General features: G+C 38.3%; 1 protein-coding gene across 2 annotated transcripts in view; it reads right to left on the minus strand.

Annotated features, from left to right (window-relative positions):
* The window catches only part of LOC124621884 (sterol regulatory element-binding protein 1), an 85,102-nt gene that overhangs the window by 31,818 nt on the left and 29,803 nt on the right, over nucleotides 1-23,481 (minus strand). For both annotated transcript variants that reach the window (XM_047147354.1, XM_047147355.1), the window contains exons 9-13: nucleotides 15,778-15,959; nucleotides 10,522-10,770; nucleotides 9,292-9,701; nucleotides 7,080-7,411; nucleotides 3,610-3,786 (exon numbers count right to left, since the gene is read on the minus strand). In XM_047147354.1, the coding sequence (XP_047003310.1) occupies nucleotides 3,610-3,786; nucleotides 7,080-7,411; nucleotides 9,292-9,701; nucleotides 10,522-10,770; nucleotides 15,778-15,959 (1,350 nt within the window). The remainder of the gene's footprint in view (nucleotides 1-3,609; nucleotides 3,787-7,079; nucleotides 7,412-9,291; nucleotides 9,702-10,521; nucleotides 10,771-15,777; nucleotides 15,960-23,481) is intronic.

Here is a 23,481-nt window from a genome sequence, read left to right on the forward strand (position 1 = left end):
ATCTGCCACCTAATTAGCCATGTTAAAAGTGTTCACATTATACCATCTTCTGAGCTTTAGTTAACAAACAAAAACATACACATTTCTCTGTTAGAAAATGCTGGGTCCCACAGCTGAACACTACATTGCATTATGCAGAATGCATCTTTAAATAGACCATTCAATCACCTGCAATTGGCATGGCAAAACAGAATGCATTGATATGTCATTGCATTTGTACACTTTTTATTTTGTGAACAGTTTCTTACACACAATCTTTCCAGATTTGGCTTTGCTAGATGATGTACAGTAACAGTAACTCAAAAGGGTTACATTTTTGATATTTATGAGCAGAAATTAACAGTTATTTCAAACTATCTCTGATAAAATAGTTCATCTGGATACAATTCGTTAAAAAATAACATCTATTAAGTAATTTCGTGTTTTGCATTTTGAGGCAGATTTAGTAACTATTTTGCATTTATCATAAAATGCAAATTTTTCCAGTCACCAACCGTCAAGAACACTTTCTTAATGGGAAGAAGTCTTCAGACATAAAAGTATCTTCCGGGAAACTGCCAAAGGACCATCACCATTCACAATACACACTGAAGTGACAAACATCAGGGGATAGTGATATGCATATATACAGATTGCAGTAGTATCACATATACAAGGTATAAAATGGTAGTGCATTGGCTAAGCTGTCATTTGTACTCATGTGATCCAAGTAAAAAGGTTTCTGATGTTTGAACACGGAATAGTAATTGGAGCTAGACACATGGGACATTCCGTTTTGGAAATGGTTACAGAATTCAATATTCAAAGATCCAAAGTGTCAATAATGTGCCGAGAATACCAAATTTCACGCAATACCTCTTACCACGGACGACACAGTGACCAACAACCTTCAGTTAACGACAGAGCATTAGTGCCTGCACAGAGCTGTCAGTGCTAACAGACATGCACAATGTGTGAAAGAACAACAGAAATCAATGTGGAACATACGACGAACTTATAGATTAGGACAGTGTGGAAAAATATGGCATAAACGGGCTATGGCAGTTGACAACTGATTTGAGTGCCTTTGCCAACAACTTGATATTGTCTGAAGCGCCTCTCTTGGGCTTCTGATCATATCAGTTGGACTCTAATAAACGACTGGAAAACTGGGGATTTTCCCATACAACCATTTCATGAGTGTACTGTGAATATCAGAAATCCAGTAAAACATCAAATCTACTATGTTGCTGCAGCCGGAAAAAGATACAGCAAGAACGGGGCCAACGACAACTGAAGAGAATCATTCAACGAGACAGAATTGCAACCCTTTTGCATATTGCTGCTGATTTCAATGCTGGGCCATCAATAAGTGTCAGCGTGAAAACCATTCCACGAAACATCATCGATACGGGCTTTCAGAGCCGACGACCCACTTGGGTACCCTTGATGACTGCATGACACAAAGCTTTACGCTTCACCTGGGCCTGCCAACACTGACATTGGACTGTTGATGACTGGAAACATGTTGCATGGTCGGACGAGTCTCATTTCAAATTGGATCGAGTGGATGGAACTGTACAGGTATAGAGACAACCTCATGAATCCAGGGATCCTGCATGTCAACAGAGGACTGTTCAAGCTGGCCGAGGCTCTGTAATGGTGTGAGGTGAGTGCAGTTGGGAGTGATATGGGACCCCTGATATATCTAGATACAACTTTGACAGGTGACACGTACGTAAGCATCCTGTCTGATCACCTGCATCCATTCATGTCCAATGCACATTCTGTCGACTTGACAATTTCAGCAGGACAATGCGACATGCCACACGCACAGAATTGTTACAGAGTGGCTTCAGGAATAATCTTCTGGGTTTAAACACTTCCGCTGGCAACCAAACTCCCCAAACATAAACATTATTAAGCATACCTGGGATGTCTTGCTTACAACATGCTGTTCAGAAGAGATCTCTACCCCCTCATACTCTTACAGATTTATGGACAGTCCTGCAGGCTTCGTGGTATCAATTCCCTCTAGTACTACTTCAAACATTAATTGTGTCCATGCCATGTCATGTTGCGGCACTTCTGTGCGCTCGTGGGGGCCCTACACGATATTAGGCAGTTGTACCAGTTTCTTTGGCTCTTCAGTGTACAAATGTAATGTATTGTATATAAATAGGCAGAAAGATGCATTATTGTGTAACTACACGATTGCAGAACAAACAATGGAAGCACTCAGCCATTAAATACCTGGGAGTGTGTGTGTGACGCGATTTGAGGTGTACGACGACATAAAAGTAGTCAAAGGTATGGTAGATGCCCCACAGATTCATTGGAGGAATTCTCCGGAAGTGTATATTGCTCATTAGTCTGGGATCCACACCAGATAGGATTGATAGAGCTGAGTAACAAACTCAAGTGGCAGATGCTACATGACCAGCATTGTGCATCATGAAGTGGTTTACTGTTAAAATTCAAGGAGCAGACGAGTCAATCAATACATTGCTTTCTCCTAAGTATTTCTCGCAAATCGATCATGAACATAAAATCAGAGAGATTCAAGCTCACACACTGGATTACCAACAATCATTCTTCCCAAACACCTTTCATGCCTGGAACAGGAAAGGAGGGCAGTGACAGTGGTGCACAAAATACCCTCCTCTACACACCATCAAGTGGCTTGCAAAATACAGATGTAGATGTGATATTCTGTTGTAAGTTATCTTCTTAATTATGTCTGAGGAAACATCAAAGATGGAGAAGGGTACATAATTACGATGGATTTTTTTTCATGACAGATGCTCTTGACACCGTGACTTCTTCTGACCTCAAATCAGTTGCTTATTCTATTTCATAAACTGGTGGTACAAATGAATACTTCAGTACTGTCCATTATAGTTATGATTTCTGTACTATTAGGAAGATACATAGTCATTAATTAAAAAGGATAAAGTTTCAAATCTGCTTTCATATATCTACCTTAGGTGGTATTCCTTCAGTTTCTAAAAATTGAAACACTTAAAATATTTAGCTGTTTAAATCAAATAATGGAAGCTCCAGGAAGGAATATCAACTATAGGAAAAGAGAGTGTTACTTACCAAAAGAAGACACATTAAGTTGTAGACAGGCATAAAGCTTTTGGCTGCAACCCTCATTAGCAAGAGAGAAACCCGCATCATTCATACACACAAGCAAGCACACCTCACGCACACATGACTGCCAACTTCAGCATTCTGCCCCGAGATGCTGGAGTTGGCAGTCATGTGCACATGAGGTGCACATGCTTGTGTGTACGAATAGTGTGTGTTTCTCTCTTGTTGACAAAGGCTGCGACCGAAAGCCTGATGTAAGTGTCTCTCAACTGTGCATGACTGCCACTTAAGGTGTGTTCCTTACGATAAGTAGCAATCTGTCTTTTCCTACATTATTTAGCTGTTTAGATTTTTTCTTTAGCTCATTTGTTCATATACTGTATTTCCAGAAACTGTACAAAACTGAATTTAGATATGCTAACTGAAAGGTAAAATGAAAATAAGACACAGAGAATGAAAAGACCAATCACTGGAAAATAACAAATCAGAAAATGTAAATATTAAATAACAGTAGTAAAGAAGTTACTTTCTTACAGGTACAAGTTGTGCAAGACGTCTCAAAGATGACAGATCCCTCTGAAATCCTGTAAGAACTGCATTGGAGACTGGAACTGTGATGTTTGTTGCGTTCACATCCACATCGCCCATTTCATCTTCCCACAAAGATGTTCTCGTCTCAAGAAGACAGTCACATATGAGTAACTGAGCAAGCTGGTGAAGTGAGTAAGATTAAGGTTTAACATACAAGCTGATGAGTACACACAGATACTTACATGCAATAACAGCAAATATTTTAACATTTTCCAAGTACAATACTCATCTGACAAGGGTACCATACCTACTGGTCATCACTAATTCCATCCAAATTTATGGTACATACAGGGCTTACCCAGAAATGAAAGTGACAAGTGGGAGCTACAGATGCCATGGCATTTAGAAAAAATAGCACTTTTAGTGCCAGCCAGACAGGTATGTGCCATTTATGTTAGTGCTATTTCCAGCAGCAGTTAGCACAGCAGAAAGAGTACTAAATGGTAATCTGAGGGTTGTGGGATCAGTTCTCTATTATGAAACTTTTTTTATTCTCAATTTTTACATTACTTACACTGAAAATAACCCAAAATAATGCTTAATATATTGTATTTATTACTATTTTCAAAAAAGGCATGAAAAGGAAATGCAAAGGAAAATTTGAGATTTGAAATAAATTTCAAGGAACTACTGTACTTACAGCTTCCATGAGGACTCTGCAAACAACTTTCCAAGAAGGGATTGTAACTGATGCACATTTTATTTCATTAATTTCAGTTTGACCTTTAAGCAGCCTCAGGAGCTGCACCGAATAATTGGTTCCCACAATGGATAAGAATCGGCCCACTGGCCACTGGGCAAACCACTAGCTATGACCACAGAGCTCATTCAGTTGCTAGCTCTTGACTGAGCAACATGGATTTTTTTAGAATATTATCAGAACACAGCGAGAATATTGCCATTGTAAAAAATGCAGTGTTTATAAACGTGTTCAAGAAGCTGAGAAAATTACTGCTTCCCATTCTTTCGATTAAAATACCCCAGCACATGTAAATCACAACCTGTAAAATAATAAAAGTATCTAATTTTATGTATGAAGTTGTCCTGTACACATTACAGTCCCTCCCTGGAAGTTTCTTGCAATCCCAAATTTTCCTTTGCCTCTCCTTTTCATGGCTTTTACGAAAATATTAATAATTACTATACACTGAATGTTATTTCTATTTATTAGCAGTGTAACTAACAACAACAACAAAAATTCCATTAGGGATTCGACCCCCATGACTGCTGGATTGCCATTCTATGCTTCTTCCATTGCGCCCCGCCCACTGGTGCCTGAAAATTACGCTGACATAAATGGCTTGTGCCTCAACTGACCCAAGCCTAAAATGCTATTTTTTCCTAACCAATTGGCCATCTGGAGCTCCCGTTTCTCTTACTTCCATTTTTGGCCAAGTCTTGCATACACCATAAATGGGAACGAAATTGGTGAAGATGAGTAGGTGTGGTCTCCCCTTTTGGGATTAATAAATACTCTTTTTTTTCTTTTCTCAACTACTAACGTATGGCATATGGTGTTGAATTTGTTATCGGAAAATACAATTTAAATGCAATGAAAAAGAGATAAAAACAGTTTTGTTGGCAGAGCTAACATGATAAAATTTCACAGTATAATCCTATTACTGTACTTTGCTGATGCTTCTGAACACTGGGGTTGCACTGTAGAAGTACTGCATCTTTTATATGTCACATGCAATGCAACTACAATGCACACCAGGGATCATGAATCAAACGAAACAACCTGCTGACAACTAAATTCATAACACATCATAAAAACACACACAAATAAAGTAAGTATCAATTGCAGACACAGCTTCAATTTTGAGATTTTTTTTTCCATCAAGTAACTGAAAATCAACATTAAAATTTTTAACTGCCACGAGAGAAGTGAAAATGATCATAATATAGCAAAGACAGCACAACAAAGCTTAAAACCACCCAATTTCATCAAAGCCAGTTCTCTTAGACAGCCTGTCGAACTGAAACAAAATGTTAAGACAATGGATATTCTAGCACAGAAGTAACAAACAAGAAATGAGAAAAGTCAACCACTCACCTGAAAATGAATGATGTCTGGCGCATTCATGTGAACCCCCCTCCCGGTGTGTGTGTGTGTGTGTGTGTGTGTGTGTGTGTGTGTGTGTGTGTGTGTGTGTGTGGAGAATCTGATACATAAACTCAAACTATACAAAATGATTGCACAAATCTACAGCACCTAGCGAGTGGACTAACAAGACGGTAGGTAGTGAGCATTTAATGGAATCGGAAACACAATCATTTTACTCACATTTGAATCCATGTGATCTCACAGCGTGCAGCAATTGTTGAATATAAACAATGGAAAAAAGAACAGCAATTGATCGAAATATTTTATTAATGCAGATCTAGATTTAAACTATTACACAGACATCTTCAGTGCATATAACAACAGGTAGCATTAGCCCTGAGTGTCACTCAGTAAACAAGAATAGTGGTGTAGAGTTTACCGGAGTCTAAGATTAACTCCTGTAAGAGCTACACCACCAATATTGTTTATGACGTGACACTCTGGGACTAATGTCACCTGTTGTTATATGCAACGAAGATGACTATGTAATAGTTGAAATCTAGATCTGCTGTTATTAAATAACAGATTTCACAATCAGTTGCTGTTCTTTTCTCCATTGACAAAATTATTTGTCAATGTTTGATAATGGACATATGTACAGGATGTAGAGGCTGATTGGAATATAAGTGTTGATGAGAAGCTTTGCAAAGGCAATGGCATTTTTGATATAGGCATACATGAAGGATCTGGAGGTTCTTTGAAATATAAGTGTTGATGGTAAGCTGGCAAAGGCAAAGGCAATGGCACTTTTGCATCAAATACTGGAAACCAATCATTTATGTGGTAGGTTTGAGGCTCTGATGTAGCCTTAGCAGTAGCTGTTAGTTTCATTTTCTTGTAGGACACAAAAATAAGGGAGGTTGGAGCATAGTGTATTTCCAACATCAGCAAAGTGTCTTTCCAATATTAATATCTTTCAAGATATTTTTATCTCAGAGAAGGGTGGAGGAAGGAAACAGTTGCCTCGGGTAATTTAGGAAACATTGGAAAGCCTTAAATCAGGATGAGTATCTTATCCACTACACTACTTTGCTTAGCTTTCTTGTGTTGATTTTTGCGTGCATCATAATGATGATGGAGAAAACATGGCATTAGAATGCATGTAAATCACTAAATAAACTGAGAGACATGTTATTACTGAAACACTAGAAGTATTTCCTAAAGAGGTGCAGTTTTCTGAAGATGAGCTATAAAATACAAATCGCTATCTTTAACAACTGCTTTTATACAACACTAGCCACAATAATTCAGCATGATATTGCGCAAGATAAAAGATTATAGTTTTACTACCATTACAACTACACACCAGAACTGTGTTGTCAGATGGTCTGCAGCTTGCGTAAGTCAAACTCTCATCAAGAAGACTGCCTGCAGTGTTGCACAGGGCCAATGCATGTTGGGCTGAAGAGCGTGCCCGTCTTCCCGGACTCCTGCTACTGCAGTGTACTAATGCAGCACGTCGAGCACGGAAAGCGGCTAACATAGCTCGTGGCAAAGGGTCAGCTAGGCTTTCCAGAATCTCGGGCATTGCCTCAACGCGGGCGTAGAGCCTTTCTGCCTGAGTTTCCTCACCCAACATCCAATAAGCAACTACACCAATAACACCTGACCACCAGTGAGCAACTTCATCTTCACTACCTGCAAACATAAACAAAAAAAAGAAAAAAAAAACTGGTACATTTATCATACACAATATAGAACAAATAACCTGAACTCAGCTGTAAAAGAAACAGAGACATTTAATCCTATGCTAGTATTATACAGCTACTGTGGGATACTTACTCCAAGTGTACCAGAGCACACAGAGAGCTTACAAGGCAGGCATCTCTGGAGCTGGCCCTAGCTTGGAACTCCCAAATTAAACAAATTCATATCCAGATAGGCATAGCTTAACTTCTTGAAGTGGTCATAATTTAACATTTCATAGGGAGCATATGTAACTTATGGAATGTCCTAGATGTCACGAACCAGGGACAGAGGTGGTGTGTGTGTGTGAGACACTTTTGTGCCTAAACAGATCAGGTAAGACAAGCCATAGGTGCAAACATATTAGAGATGCATCTGTGAGGTCAGACTAACATATGGCTTCTTAAAAGGGCCAGCAACACTCAGTTGTTACAGAGGTGGAAGTTTTTATGACCGACTGATGTTGCCTTGTAACAGTAGAGCGCTGGTAAAGATTACTGAAAAGGCTACAACCAAGCATAACACACGTCAGGTGAAATACGAGGAAGATTGGTAGGATAATGAATGTCCAGCAGCAATTTCAGAAAGCAGAGGAGTACTAAGAGCATATAAAAATGCAGCATGAAGCAAAATTTCATTCAGCTTAAGGATGCCCAGCACAAATGAAAATAAAGCTTAAATAAAAGAGGCAAGGGGCTGGATAGCATAACAACTTAAATCAGCACACCCCAGTTGTGAAATTATGGCAACAAATTTGAAGATATTACAGTCCTCGACACTGCCAAATCATCTAGATATGAAGTATACCATCTAGGTTAACCTCGCAAACAGCAGAGAAGGTGACTGAAACCAACCAAGTCAAAGATTATCATCACAAAACTGCGCAATTTTTTACAGTAATTCAAGATACATTTACTACCAACAATTGATTTCTAGTCCTCAAGAGGCAAACACAGGCTGTTAAAAATCTTAAAAACATGTGGAAGGATAAAATTAAGAATCTGGAACTGAAACCAAAACCCATATCCCAATTTTAAAGAAAAAAGAAAGAAGCAACATGGAAATATTCCTACAGACAAATATCACTGTCATATTGCGTGCATAAAATTCTGGAATGCATGGTTAAAAGGTATCTTGAGCAGCACGTCGCAGATCTAAAAAGAAATTTTTGGAGAAAAGTGAACATGCTGGATGAATATCATCATGAGCTCTGAGGGCAGGCAAGTATTAAGCAAAGAAGAGAAGACTAGAATGTAGAAGGACCACAGAGAAGGGCTATACGAGGGAAAGAAACTAGATGACAATACAAGGGAAATACAAGTGGATGAATGTGAGATGGTGGATGCGATACAGCAAAAAGAATTTGCCAAAGCACTAAAAGATCTAGGGCATAACAAGGCACCTAGGGTAAATGACATTTCTTCCTAATTATGAATACCCTTCGGAGAACAATCCACATGTTAAAAATGTTCCACTTTATATGCAGGCTATAAATGGGTAAAATACTCCCAGACCACAAGAAGAATGTAATAAATCAAGTTCCCAAGAAAGCAGGTACTGACAACTGTACGACTGAACCATCACTTCACTGTTGCAAATACCAACACAAATTATCTGCTGAAGAAGAAACTGATTGGTAGAAGAACACTTAATGTTCCAAAATTTTCAAGCTAAAATTGTTTTTAATGAAAATATTACGTATTACATTCAAATATTTACTGTAGTCTAAAATTCAAAAGATAATTGATTCTTGTCACTACATTTGCAACACAGTACGTATAAATCATATTTTTTTAGGAACTGAAAATCACAGAATAGTATTTATTACTTACTTGTGACATGAAATGCAGATGCATGCTGATGCTTGGAAGCGGTAGCAGCAACAGCGTTTTCCATAAGTAGCTGGACGTAAGTGAGAACATCTGCTGTCTGGGTACGGCGATATGGTTCTGAAATCTCTGACATCTGAGATGTAGTTCCAATTAATGGAGTGTTTCCTGCACCTGGTGCAGCCAAAGTTTGTAACGCACACAGAAGAAGGTGATCACGGTAAGCACGTGCCACACATGCTACTGGATCAGCACGCGAGCCCAGTTGGCTAAAGGGTGATGGTGCTGCAGCAGCAGGTCCATAGATCCATCGACCAGATACAACAAAGCGATGTCCATATGATGTAAACAACCACTGAAGTCTTGCAGGAACTTGGCTACGGCATACATTACGTGCCAAACCAAGATAATACCTATAAGGAAGACCAGATGTGCCTATTAGCTAGTTAAATATAGAAACTTATGCTTCAAAAAATTAGACTGTCACACATGAGATTCACTAATTTTTTGTTTTAAATGTCTTAACAATGCTGACTTACAATATCACTGTTTCCACATATAACAAAAGCAAGTACACAAAAACATGTAATGAATGAAATCATTAATAACAGAGAACTTGTACGAGTTAAAAATGGAAAAAGGGTAGGAGGAGAAGATAACAGGGGTTTAAGTGTCTATCGACAATGACATCACTGAGACAGAGTACAATGTACAATAGGCAAGGAGTGGGAAGAAAATATGTTGTGCAATTTTCCAAGGATCCATCTGGGCATTTGCTTTAATCAACTTACAGAAATCTTAAAAACCTAAATTAAGATGGCAATACGGAAGTTTAAACTATGCTCCTTTCAAATGAGACCCCAGTATGCTTACCACCAAACCACCTTGCTTAGTGATTAATAGTAGAAAAATAGGGTTGAGGATAGGTCATGCTTTTGTTGGAGGAACCATACTGTCAAACATACTCATTGTTATTTAAGGAAATGACAGAAAACTTAAAACAGGGCTGACAAATCAAAATATGAACATGGCGAAATACAAGTCTAGTGTCTCACATTAAACTACCAAAATAGAAGATCCAAGAGAGGATCTTTATATGCTTTAAATATTTGAAAATGCACATACTTCACTTGTGATATATACCACGCCACCTTCTCCTTACTCTGTTACAGTCACCAACAATAAACAAGAATTTTTTTGTAACTTTTAACCACTAACAAGGATGTATCTCACCTGTTTAGTATCTGCATGAAAGAGGGACATGACTCTTTTATACGAAGTGCAGCTGCAACATATACATCTGCCATTTGCTCCACAGTTAACAGATGGGCAGCTGCTTCAGACATATTGACAGCACTCAGTGCCAACATAATGCCTGTCCAATGACCATCTGCAGATCCTCCCACAAGATGTAACTGGTTCAGTCGATGATACACTTGTGACAGGTCACGAGCAGAATTAATGGCCTCCCGTCGTGTTGAGCTAGTATAAAAAATGAAAAGTCAACATAACAAATATATCATGCAAGTAAAATGTACATGCAGTTCCACAATAAATATTAAATAAAGAAAAGAAGTTTCATAACTTCATAACAGAGGGGTAGTTCTGAATAGAAACTATCAGAAGCATCTCAAGTGCAAATCATTTGAAACTTGGCTACTAACTTAACATACAGTATCAGATCACAGTAATCTGATTTAATTTTTGTAAATCACTTGTCCCACAATTGCAATTCTTATAAAACTGAATTACATATGAAATCAAACAAATATCTTCTTCTGCAGATGGAGAATATATTTTGCAATGGAAGTAAAATACTATATGGTGACAGACTTCTACTGTTGTTTGGTCATGTTATCATTAACAGTGATTGGGAATCAGGGTTGCCACAAGTATCCCCAAGTGAAATTCCCTGATATTTCCTGATTTCCAGACAAGTTTTAGCATTTTTCCCAGACAAGTTTTGAGATCTCAAGGGTAAGCACAGACATAAGATGAGAATCCATCTTTGCAGCTATGGTACAAAAAAACAATAGTGCCAAACGAGAAAATATCTAAATAAAACTTGCAAGCAGACAGCATTTCCTAATGTGAGCAACAATCTTCAGTACTAACAGCAACATCTTTTGTAATGAACTATTTTTAGATGGAGAAAGCAAGCCAAATGGTATATATGTTTCATTAATACCACTGATATTATTTTATTTCAATAAAATGAAACAAATTTGTTGGCCAAAATACGTATTTCTTTGGAGTCACAAGACAGATTTAAAATATGTTACTGATTTCAGAAAAAACATCAGAAAAAAAGGCCTTCTGAAAGAAGTGTATAAGCCAGTGAAGAGTTGTGTAAACCAACAATATAGGTGACCACCAATAAAATGTTAGTTGTTCTATGTTCATTATTTTCAGTTATCACCCAATGTGCAACGTCTATTACTTTACAGGTATTATCTGATTTTTCTTTCAGAAATATTTTAGCTTACAAACTGCCAGCAACTGCCACAATTTTCTCCTTCCAATCATCCATATTTTGTAATATATAAACTACTTTTAAAGTGCCAAAATGTACTAGAACAGACAAAACATCTATATAACACCACACCTTACAACATACTTGCGGTGAGACAGTTGCAATTTCTGAAAGCCATCGCCCATGGCCTCTGACCTGCTGAGGAGCACTGCAGTCCTAGGTCCACGGTGCATTATGCCACACAAATACAGTGCCGGCCTGCAGTCAGGTCGGTGAGACTAGATCTGATGGGCAGGATCTGCACGTTAGTGGGAAACGATGGGCTTCAGATCAGCAGGCCCAATCCGTTAGAGATAGACGCAGAAATGGCCTGCGGTTTTGGCCTGTTATGGAAATCCACTAGCATGGCCAGCTATTCAAGAGTCACAGATAGCATGTTGATGAAATGGGACCACAGTGATCAATCCATGCAACAGATAACTTGTGAAAGTACTGTGAGAATCAATAATAATGAGGATATGTAGCAACTCACCATAAAGATGATTGCTAAGCCGCATTATTTTTTTTTTTTTTTTTTTTTTTTTTTTTTTTTTTTACAGGCAAGCAAAAGACAATCGCACTCTCACAACTAAATTTTTGGCCATAGCCTTTGTCAGAAAATGAGTGCACGCACACACACTTTGACGCAATCACTTATGACTCATGGACACGTTAATGCCGTCTCTGGCCACTGTGTCTACAGTCTCTGAGAATCAGATCCAAACAAACCAGTCCTCATGCCTCACTGCCTGTCATTGGCAGCTGTTAGGCTAGCGGCGACAAGCGGTGGCAGCACTGACTGCAAACTGAGGTGAGTGGTAGGAAGGGGAGAAGCAGTAGCAATGAGGGAGTACGGAAGTGGCACATGTGCTCAGCTGCACCCAACCAGTGATAATGCATGACATCTCAGTAAACAAACCATTTCATCTACTGAGTGCTTTCCAGTTGTCACAACTACTGACAGCATTGGGAGAACCAGTCATGACAATTTCACCTGGTGTGCAAGACTTATGACACATGTGAAATACCCTCAGATTTCAGGAGGAAAGTTATAATTCCAATTTAGTGTTAACTGTTTATTATGTTGGCAAAATAATGATTTGACATTATCAGCACATATCATATAAAATAATATGCTTAAATACAATCTGAGTATATATTTTTGGACATGGGTCGTACTGATCATCAATGCCACAAGTCCTGAGCAATCTTAACTGGCCCTGATAGGGATGCAGACTTCTTGGTGTTGGACAAATGATGGTAGTGGTAGTACAGTTATTCACATGTACCGTAACAGATACTGGATGCACAACTGCGCCAACAAGGGATACCACAACTGTAGATACTGGGATCATTCTTCCTGCACGGTTCAGAGTTCCATAAGTGGATGGGACTGCCCATTATCATGAGCTCCTGTGTTAGGAGAGTGACGGAATCAGCCAGCGAATTTACAGCTGTGTCGACAAGGAAGTCCATGTAGAGAAGTATGGTTCCTGGCAGGCATGTCCAGGATGTGTAGGTGGCACTGCTGGCAGATCAATGGTGCTAATTGTGTGGGCATAGGGGCCACCTTTCATCGGCTGGTTTGAGCGATATTCACTGCTGTTGTCATATACAGATGAATTAAAATAAGGTCTTGGTTTTGCATAATGTATTGTTTTGCACAGAACATGATCGACATGCTGTAGCTTTCCAAGTGGATAATATTTTCTAAAGTCTCATTTCATAGCATTATGGCAACTCTTCTTCAGCCTCCTCTCCTCCAGATGTTATTTACCCTTATCCTGTCCAATGCAGTTACTCAAATCATGTAAATGACATGTCCACTTCACTTCCAAGTTCTCTAACTTCCTCACTTCCTATAATGTTCCCACACTCCAAATCTCCAAATTAACATGGACATCATCTTTTTTTTTTCTTTCTGGTGATACGCTCTGGAGTAGTTACCATTTGCAGACAGGAATATGGAACTATTTTACCTAATCTAGGACTCTTCCTCCTTACTTTTGTTTCTCATTAGAAAACAATAAGGGGTTAAAATTTATCCTCGTGGTTTAGCACAACCAAACACTGTCAGTAATTTTCACAGTCCCAATATTTAAACATTCTAATTGACACAAAGAATCTTGTGAATAATACCGTGGCTATGTAGCAATATAAATGACATTGACAGAAAGACAGCAATATTACCCACGGAGTCAATTTTTTTATGTTCCTGGGTCAGATAAATATCTTTAGTGCCCATCATTTCTCAAGACGCAAGATGAAAACTCCAATTTGATGATACATTAAATTGCAGAGACATATTAACCTTGTAATGAAATCTGATCTGATGACTATGTTATGAGAAATGAAAATCTGCACCCTGCTTATCAACAGTGGCTGTCTACATACAGCAAACCCCATTATTACATTTTTCAGTAGACTGACCCAAGAAGTGTAAAATACAAGAAAGCATATGAAATGCAACAAGCAGAGAGAGAGAGAGAGAGAGAGAGAGAGAGAGAGAGAGAGAGAGAGAGAGAGAGAAGAAGAAGAAGAAGGAGGAGGACGGAAAAAAAAAAGAAATCGACAACAATTATTTTTGTTTCTTTCTAACTGCAATTTGCTCTCCAAAATATACAAAGCACCAATCACAAAAGCAGTAGCCATTTGATGACACACACAAATTTGCACGCTCATTTCCCTCTTCATTCTGATCATATCTAATAGTGTACAGAAAACACAGAAGCAAAAGTATTTCGTGAAACCACATCAGAGAGACTTGTTACTGATAATCATTATAAAATTATGGCACATGAACCTGTAACAGAATGTTGGTTAATACACTAAAGCTGGTGGTCTTCGTAAACAGAGAACAATAGGCACAAAATCTACAACTGTTTGGTAAAAAGATCACTCGGTTCTGGGACATCCTGGGTGAGACAGAGGTCAGAAATTGTTGTCATGTTATGGAGCATCCTGAAGAGGAGTGTTTATGTCTGACCATCGTAAGACTGTGCATCTAGTACTGATTAGCATATTTCATGCAGTAGTAACAACAATTCTTGAAAGCCCATTATAGAGACAGCCTTCTTGAAAAGCAGTGTTTATTCATGCATGTGAAATTAAACTGAAACAGCTGGAAGATACAAGGGGAAGTTCCAGGCTATATATATCTATAGTACCTGATTTGTTTACTTTGGTCCTTGTGTAATAGATAATTATCTGGGCAATCTGATGGATGGCTGGGGAGGGAAGATGACAAGTGACTGATAATATAACTTGATTTTGAGAAATGAAGAAACCACAGAACAGTTGCTTAATCCACAATCTTATTGTGTACATGACTGATTTTGGAACAAGAATTCCATCATTTGGGTAAAAATATAAAAATCTGTGTCAAAAGGGCAAAGGGACAAAAAACCTTTGGTTCCATGACAACACCCTGGGGTGTTTATTGACCTCAGATGATTAAACATTGGTATTCTTAAACCAGTCCTGTGCATAAGAAAAGATTGTGGATTAACCAATTGTTCTGCGGTTTCTTCATTTTTCAAAACGGACTTGTACAGTTGCAGCTGCCCCATAAGGACAGTTTGTAATATCACTTGAAAAAACACTATAAATTACAGACAATGAAACTCCCCTGTAATGTTTATATTGGGATGGAGATGCATCAGACAGACATAACTGGTGAAAAAACCAATTAATCACAGTTTCTGTAATGAACAAATATGGCACAGTGAAGGTAACAACCAAGGTTCTGAGAGGGTATTTCATTCAAAAGTGAAAAATATAAATGCAGAGAGAAGAAATGTCTTTAATGTGTAAGAAGGAAATATTACTATCAATGTTAAAATTGAGTTTACTGTTACATGGATTATGTCTATCAGCCTATGAGCAGAAAGGGTTGACCTGTGTTCATAGCTTTACCATATTTTTGGAACACATTTTCAGTCACAATATCTCTTTAATTTCTGGATTAATGGTCTTACCTATCAGCAAAAAAGCCACCAGCATGTTTTGCTAACCAGCGGCCAACCCAGAGTCGGTGCAGCAGTTGTCTTAAAATCTGCCATGCTGTTGATGACAATAACTCGAGCTTTGAGGCAGGAAGTGGTTGACCAAACGCAACAAGGCAACGGCGAAGTTCCTGTGTAGCTGCAGGTAACTCACCCTAGAAAATTGATGGCATTACCACAAAATATAAATAGCTAAGATCTCACGTATGTAATGTATTACATGTATCTTAACACACTTCAAATTTTATTTGCAATAATTATTTTAAAAAACTATTTTCATAAAGTAATAGAAAGGGGGGGAAATCTGTTTTCAAATTTCTTAGTTATAATTTACATGTTATAATAAGTTATAATTTACCTGTTCTGAGGCATCAAGGGATCACCAATTTAGTACTGGAGAGCAGCGTGGAGGGTAAAAATCGTAGAGGGAGACAAAGAGATGAATACACTAAGCAGTAGGTACTGGGAGATGAAGAAGCTTGCACAAGATAGAGTAGTACAGAGAGCTGCACCAAACCAGTCTCTGCTCTGAAGACAACAACAACAACAACAACAACAATTTACATTACTGAAGAGAAAAATGAACAACGTATTATTTACACAGATGATAAATTCTGTTACATGAGTAAAGCGAAAAAGAATAGACACGACATTCAACATCAAGGTACACAACATAATGAGACAGGCAGCAGGAAACGCCTAAAACAATCAAAAGAATTACAATCTGGCAGATGAAACAGCTCAGTACCATTCCTTTGCTGCCTAATGATAGCAGCAAGCCAAGCAACGATGAATAACTCGTCAGCAGGTAGAATGATCCACATTGCTCCAATGTAAAACAAATGCTTCCAGCTGTGAAGCACAGCAGTGAGTTTCTCACAATGGACAATTATTGGTGTTTCACTTTGTTTAACTTGAAAATTAGATTGTTGTTTACTTCATTTTCGGTGTTTATTCACTTTTATTTCATTTCAAAGCACATTCAGTCCAACAGACATTGTAAGCCCAACATGTGAAATGAAATGGAAGAAGAAAATCAATCTGTACAGCCAGGCCACTGAATTAATGTGCTCAGTGAGGAAGTAATTTGAGAAAGCAAAGAAAAAAGTTCAGAATTTATTACCTGTTGCTTAGGGTTTAAAGAGATCAGAAACAGCTTTATATATAAACAAAAACACTGCTGTAACATTACGGTACAAAAGGTACAATATGGGTTGTGATGAGAGTGTTACAACAAAGTTACATAAAAAAGCAATCGAGGAAGAGGCAAGTGACAGCTTTGGACAATTTTCAGACAGACGCCATTCATTGTCCTCTATGACTACTATAAGGAAAGAGTTATCAAACACGATTGAAACTGCTCCTGTAGCTTCAGAAAGACATCCTTTATAAAGGCAGCAAATCTTCATTGTATACAGTGCTGAGACACACAAACTTGTAAGTACTTAATTACTACTGGACACAAAACATTAATGGAAATGACAAATGCTGTTGCATGGTGATGCAGATTTCTGCAGAGGATTATGGGTGTGCCATCTGATAATAATATCCGAGTACATGAAACTTGGGCTAACACCAGTCACTTAAACAGAGGTTGGAGTGATAGAACACCCAAAAGGACAATAGCAATGCCTGTTGGAGAACGAGAGCAATACATAGAACAGTTTTGTGTCAAACTGCCTTTAATTCAAAAAAGACACTTGATTAATGCGAAGGGATGAATAAAAAGGTAGGTGATTACAATGATAGGATGAATAGTGTAGTCTCTCTCAAATGGTTCCAAACATCACTATGAAAAATATCATATAGGCAACAGTCACTATCATGGATAATGCCCCAGAGAAGATTTGAAGAAATCTGAATTGCTCAAGATTGTGGCATGAAATAAACGACAATTTCCACAGTATATCATCAATGAAACTGCTGAAAGACGTGCATGAAATATTTCAGATACCTAAATATCATTATCTTTTCAATGTTATTGAATATATGTGGGTGTAAATAAAAAATAACAATGAAAAGTTCACCCTCTCTGAAGTTGAGATTCTCTCCTTGTGAAAGCTGTGAGTCAAGCAATAAGTGAGACCCGGAAGAAAACAGTGAACAGCATTGTTAAGTGTAACCAAACAGGCAGCAAAAAACAGTGGCGTCACTGAAAATTAATTGTAAAGCTGAGGAACGAAATGACCATATGCAGGGACCAGAAAATGTAGCATCTATTTTTCACAAAATTCACATCTATTTTCTTTGTTTATTAATGATTAGATGCACAAATGTAAAAGGTTTTCATGATGTCTCAGAGAAGACAAACCAATTATTAGTTATCTGAAACTGACTGTTAAAAAAGTGCTGATTGCGGACTTTTTGACTGGAATGTTTGCTTTTGCAAAAACTTCCAACACATTTTTCTTCCAAAATGGTCTTTGTTTTCTTCGTTTGGCTGCATTCAAGCTTTCAAAAAGGATTGTTCTGAGGAAAGCAGCAGCAGCATTTTCTCACGAGTTAAGTGAATGTGTCTCCGATATAAGGTGTTTTTGAACATTATTTGTCTTTTCCTGCTGAATTTGAATATCAAAGAATCTGCACACACTAATTTCAACATTTTGTGGACATTCGTAGCCCTATGACCCATACTTGACAATGCTACAGATAGAACTGACAAGACACTTAGCATGGAAGTAGAACCAAACGTACAGCAACTCGATTTTAATGTTAAGGGAAGAATTTCATCGCCATAAAAAAACATTACAGATTTTGTTTCCTAATTGCTATAGCGCAGAAAGCAGGCACTATAGGCTATAGTCACAGATGGCTGCGAGTGTAAAAAGACGAATTTTGACCGCCGGAGGCCCAGTAGCAGTGCAGGGAAACAAACCGTGCCTCCATTTCACTGGGCAGCAGTCAACAGCAGAAATGACACACTGTCACAGGGATCGCAATCTCTTCTGATGTTGTAAAGGTCGTAATCGAAATCCACGATGGACCAGGATTAATCGCTACATTTATTTATTTAAAGTAAAACAACAACAACAACAACAACAACAACAACAACACACACTGAGCAACACACAACACAAAGCATTCGGGGACGGCTACCATGCGACTGCATGTTGAAGTTAGCAGAGTATCGTTAAGGATGTAGTTCAGGCCCGACCTCTAGCGGTATTCAATGCAACTACAGTCAACAAATTTGCCACATCAGAACTGTCCACATTATACTATCTTTTGAGGTTTAGCAAGCGAACAAACAAACAAACATATATGTTTCTCTCTTATAAAATGCTAGGTTCCATTGCTGAGTACTACATTGCATTAAGTGGTGTGTATCTTAAACAGACCATTCAACTGTCCACATTGACATGACACCGGATCATTGAGCGCATTGATACATCACTGTGTTCGTACACTACATTTTCTAAGTAGGTTCTTGTGCACATTATCTTTCCAAATTGGACTTTGCCAAATGGTGTACAATGCCAGTAAATGCTTACATTTTCAGTATTGTGTATGCAGAAAATAAAGCTGTTTCAAACTATATCTGATACATGGCTATCTGGATTCCATTCACTGTGAAACAGACTATTAAGTGATTCGCGGTTTCACATTTTGAGGCAGAATTCACGTCTACTTAGGATTTATCACAAAATGTGAATTATTCCAGTTCTTAAGCATATGGCATCATTGGCTGGGAGAGCTCATCTGGGGGTTGTTTGGCCATCGGGCACAAATCTTTCTATTTTACATGGCTTTGGTGACTTGTACAACAATGAGGATGAGATGAAATGAGGACAACACACACGCCCAGTCCCTGAGCGAAGAAAATTTCCGACCCAGCTGGGAATCAAACCTGGTTCCCTTCTATCTAGAGACAGTGACACTAATCACTAGACCACAAATTGCAGACATACAACTGGAGGGAGCAGTAACAGCTCACGCAGTGCGGAAGGAAATAATTCTGAATCAGATTCTGTGAGCAACATTACTAGTGCCATAACTGGCTGACAGTCAGGAGTTTAAGAGGAAAGCAAGCCATCAGTCAATCATCACAACACATTATAACTGTCAGTGTACTGATAAGATTGTTCTGGAATAATATTATGGAAGGAAGGAAGACAAGAGAGAGAGAGATACTCTAGGAGGAATATCACAGACCACTGAAAGACATTACACTGAAGGAAGACTACATTCACTCAGAATTATTGAGATTTTTAGGTGACAAAGTTATTCCATCTGGTACACAAGGTACACAAGATAGCTGACATCCTCAGACTTCAAGAAGAATGTAATAATTACACTTCCAGAGAAGGCAGATGGTGACAGCAATGGATATTACTGAACCATCAGTTTAATAGGTGGTTGTTGTTGTCTTCAGTCCTGAGACTGATTTGATGCAGCTCTCCATGCTGCTCTATCCTGTGCAAGCTTCTTCATCTCCCAGTACTTACTGCAACCTACATCCTTTTGAATCTGCTTAGTGTATTCGTCTCTTGGTCTCCCTCTACGATTTTTACCCTCCACGCTTTCCTCCAATGCCAAATTTGTGATCCCTTGATGCCTCAGAACATGTCCTACCAACTGGTCCCTTCTTCTTGTCAAGTTGTGCCACAAACTCCTCTTCTCCCCAATTCTATTCAATACCTCCTCATCAGTTACGTGACAGACCCATCTAATCTTCAGCATTCTTCTGTAGCACCACATTTCGAAAGCTTCTATTCTCTTCTTGTCTAAGCTATTTATCGTCCATGTTTCACTTCCATACATGGCTACACTCCACACAAATACTTTCAGAAACGACTTCCTGACACGCAAATCTATACTCATTGTTAACAAATTTCTCTTCTTCAGAAACGCTTTCCTTCCCATTGCCAGTCTACATTTTATATCCTCTCTACTTCGACCATCATCAATTATTTTGCTCCCCAAATAGCAAAACTCCTTTACTACTTTAAGTGTCTCATTTCCTAATCTAATTCCCTCAGCATCACAGCAGGTTACAGTTTTTTTTTTAAATTGACACGAGTTATTTACTGAAGGGAGTGAGACAGGGTTGCAGTCTATTCTCAATGTTTTCAATACATACAATGAGTAACCATCAAAGAAAACAAGGGAAAATTTGAAAGGAAATTGAAGTTCAGGGTGAAGAAATTGAGCTTTGATGTTTGCCAGTGATACTGCAATTCTGGCACAGATGGCAAAGAACTTGAAAGATCAGCTGATCAGTGGATAGTGTCCACAAAAGAGGATGCAAGATGAAAATCAACAAAAGTAAATGGAGGGTTATGGATTGTAGTCAAATTAAATCAAGTGATGCTGAAGGAATTAGACTAGAAAATATAACACTAAAAGAAGTATATCAGTTTTGCTATTTGGGGAGTGACAACAGATGTGACAAAGTAGAAACAATGTAAAATGAAGACTGGCAATATGAAGAAATGAGTTTCTAAAAAATAGAACTCTGTTTAAGCGTAAAGAATTCTTCTGAAGGTGTATGTATAGAGTGTAGCCTTGTATGGAATTGAAATGTAAATAATTCAGACAAGAAGCCAATACAAGCCTTTGAAATGAGGTGCTACAGAAGAATGCTAGAGGTTAGATGGGTAAACTGCATAACAAATGAAGAGTTACTGAATAGAAGTGAAGAGATTATAAGTTTATGGAATAACTTGATTAAGGGAAGGGATAAGTTCTCACGACACATCCTGGGGCATCATGGAATTGGGTAATGTGATAATGGAGTGAACACAAGGAGGTAAAGATATTCAAAAACTCTCTAATTACAAGTACAACTAAACTGATAGTATGCTATTCCCTTGTGCAAACTGTCATCACATATGGATCAGAAACATGGACAATGACAGAAGCAGACAGTAACAGCCTAAGGGTATTTGAAAGGAAAATCTTACAAAAAAATCTATAGGCCTGAGAGAGAGGCAGAAGGTTGGAGAGTGAGATACAACCATGAAATACAAGAACTTTTACAAAGGAACGATATAGTGAAGAATACGTTGGTTTGGACATATAGAGAGGATGATGGAAGACAGGATGCCCAAACGAATAATGAATGCCAGATTGTATTCCACCAGAAGGAAGGGCAGACTAAGAGCTAGATGGATGGACAATGTGCTGGCTGACCTTGCCAAAATGGGGATCTGTGGATGGAACAAAAAAGCTGAGAACAGAGGGATATGGAGGAAGTTTACTGAGGAGGCCAAGGCCCACCAAGGGTCTAACTAACTGGGAGTCCGTATGACATTTTGACTCTGGTTTTTATGCCCTGAAATGTTACACCTTTGTACACAATGTGACCCACACGTAAGTAAACGCTGTCTGACTGTAATGACTAAAGTTTCAGACTGACAATAACTTCTGCAAAGCACAGACAAGGAAAAGTGTGTTTAACCAAAGTTAATCAAGAAAAAACTGAAATTAGAATCCGCATTGTAGACCTCATACATCTACTGACTGTGTATGTAAATAAATTGTACCTTATAGTTACAAATTGTGCCATGCAAATTTTTTACCTTCTGTGCCCTACGTTACCCAACACTTGAAAAACCGTGAACTTGTTTGGTAGCAGAAATTATTTAAATGTCTCTGTCAACCCCAGTACATGTATCTAAATTCCACACCGATATGTATAGCTAAAATTGTTACATAATATAATTGTGATCACTGCTGAAGTTAGGCTACTTCATCCCAGCTTTAAATATAATTAAAAATGGATGGGGTAAGTTTTGAGAAATTAGTTCTTCAGTGGACACATGTACAGGTATGGAACACGAGGAAAGATTCATTTAAAAAAAAGATCCAGGAGAAGGACAATAAATTCGTAAGACCCCTAGTGTAATTAAATAAAATATAATTAACAATGTTCATGCACAGCATAACTTACTTCATGCTTAAATACGTGTCTTCACATCCTCACTGGATACGACAGATAAAAGAAAATTAAATAAATATTACTATTACTTCCTGAAACATGGTCTTACATGTGGAAGTTACATTGGCATGAAACGGCAAAAAAAAGCTTGAAAATGAACTAACTTTTGCAGCTGTACGGAATATCCAGTATAAATTGCGTGCATTCTCTCTTCTGTATTAGTACAGATTGCATGCACCTGTCCACATTTCTACTATGGCTGCGTAACATATAAAGAGAACCTGGTTGTCCTCTGCCACATGAAGTCAGAATACACTGATTCTATCTGTGAGCCCATCTCTTTCCTTCTCTACAGGGTGGTCAGAAACAGTTTTCAAGTGGCCTGCCAAATACAATCAGTGTCAGTTGATCTCATGGCGTAGATGATAGCGCACGACTGCTGAGCCTATGGCTTAGGTTCGATCCTTACTATCCTCGCACATCTAATTTTTGTATTGCTCTCTTGTTCGCTTGGAGGAAACCAAACGAAGAACACACCCGGCAAACACTGTCTCTGGCGGTCCGCTCAAATTTGCACACATAACAATACGGTTGGCTGACTTCAATGCTAACTAACTCTGAAATTACGCCATGTACCAAATTTTTTTCTTAACAATTATTTCTCAGCAAAACCTACCATGCAACACCGTTACAAGTTTTTCAGACTGTTTCTGACCACCCTGTGCAGAAGCAATAGTCTGGTTGTAGGTGCGTGATTCTTAATTTGAGGTTGTATGAAACTTCCTGTGAGTGGGTTA

This window comes from Schistocerca americana, chromosome 7 (assembly GCF_021461395.2).
Source record: "Schistocerca americana isolate TAMUIC-IGC-003095 chromosome 7, iqSchAmer2.1, whole genome shotgun sequence".
Classification (NCBI taxonomy): domain Eukaryota; kingdom Metazoa; phylum Arthropoda; class Insecta; order Orthoptera; family Acrididae; genus Schistocerca; species Schistocerca americana.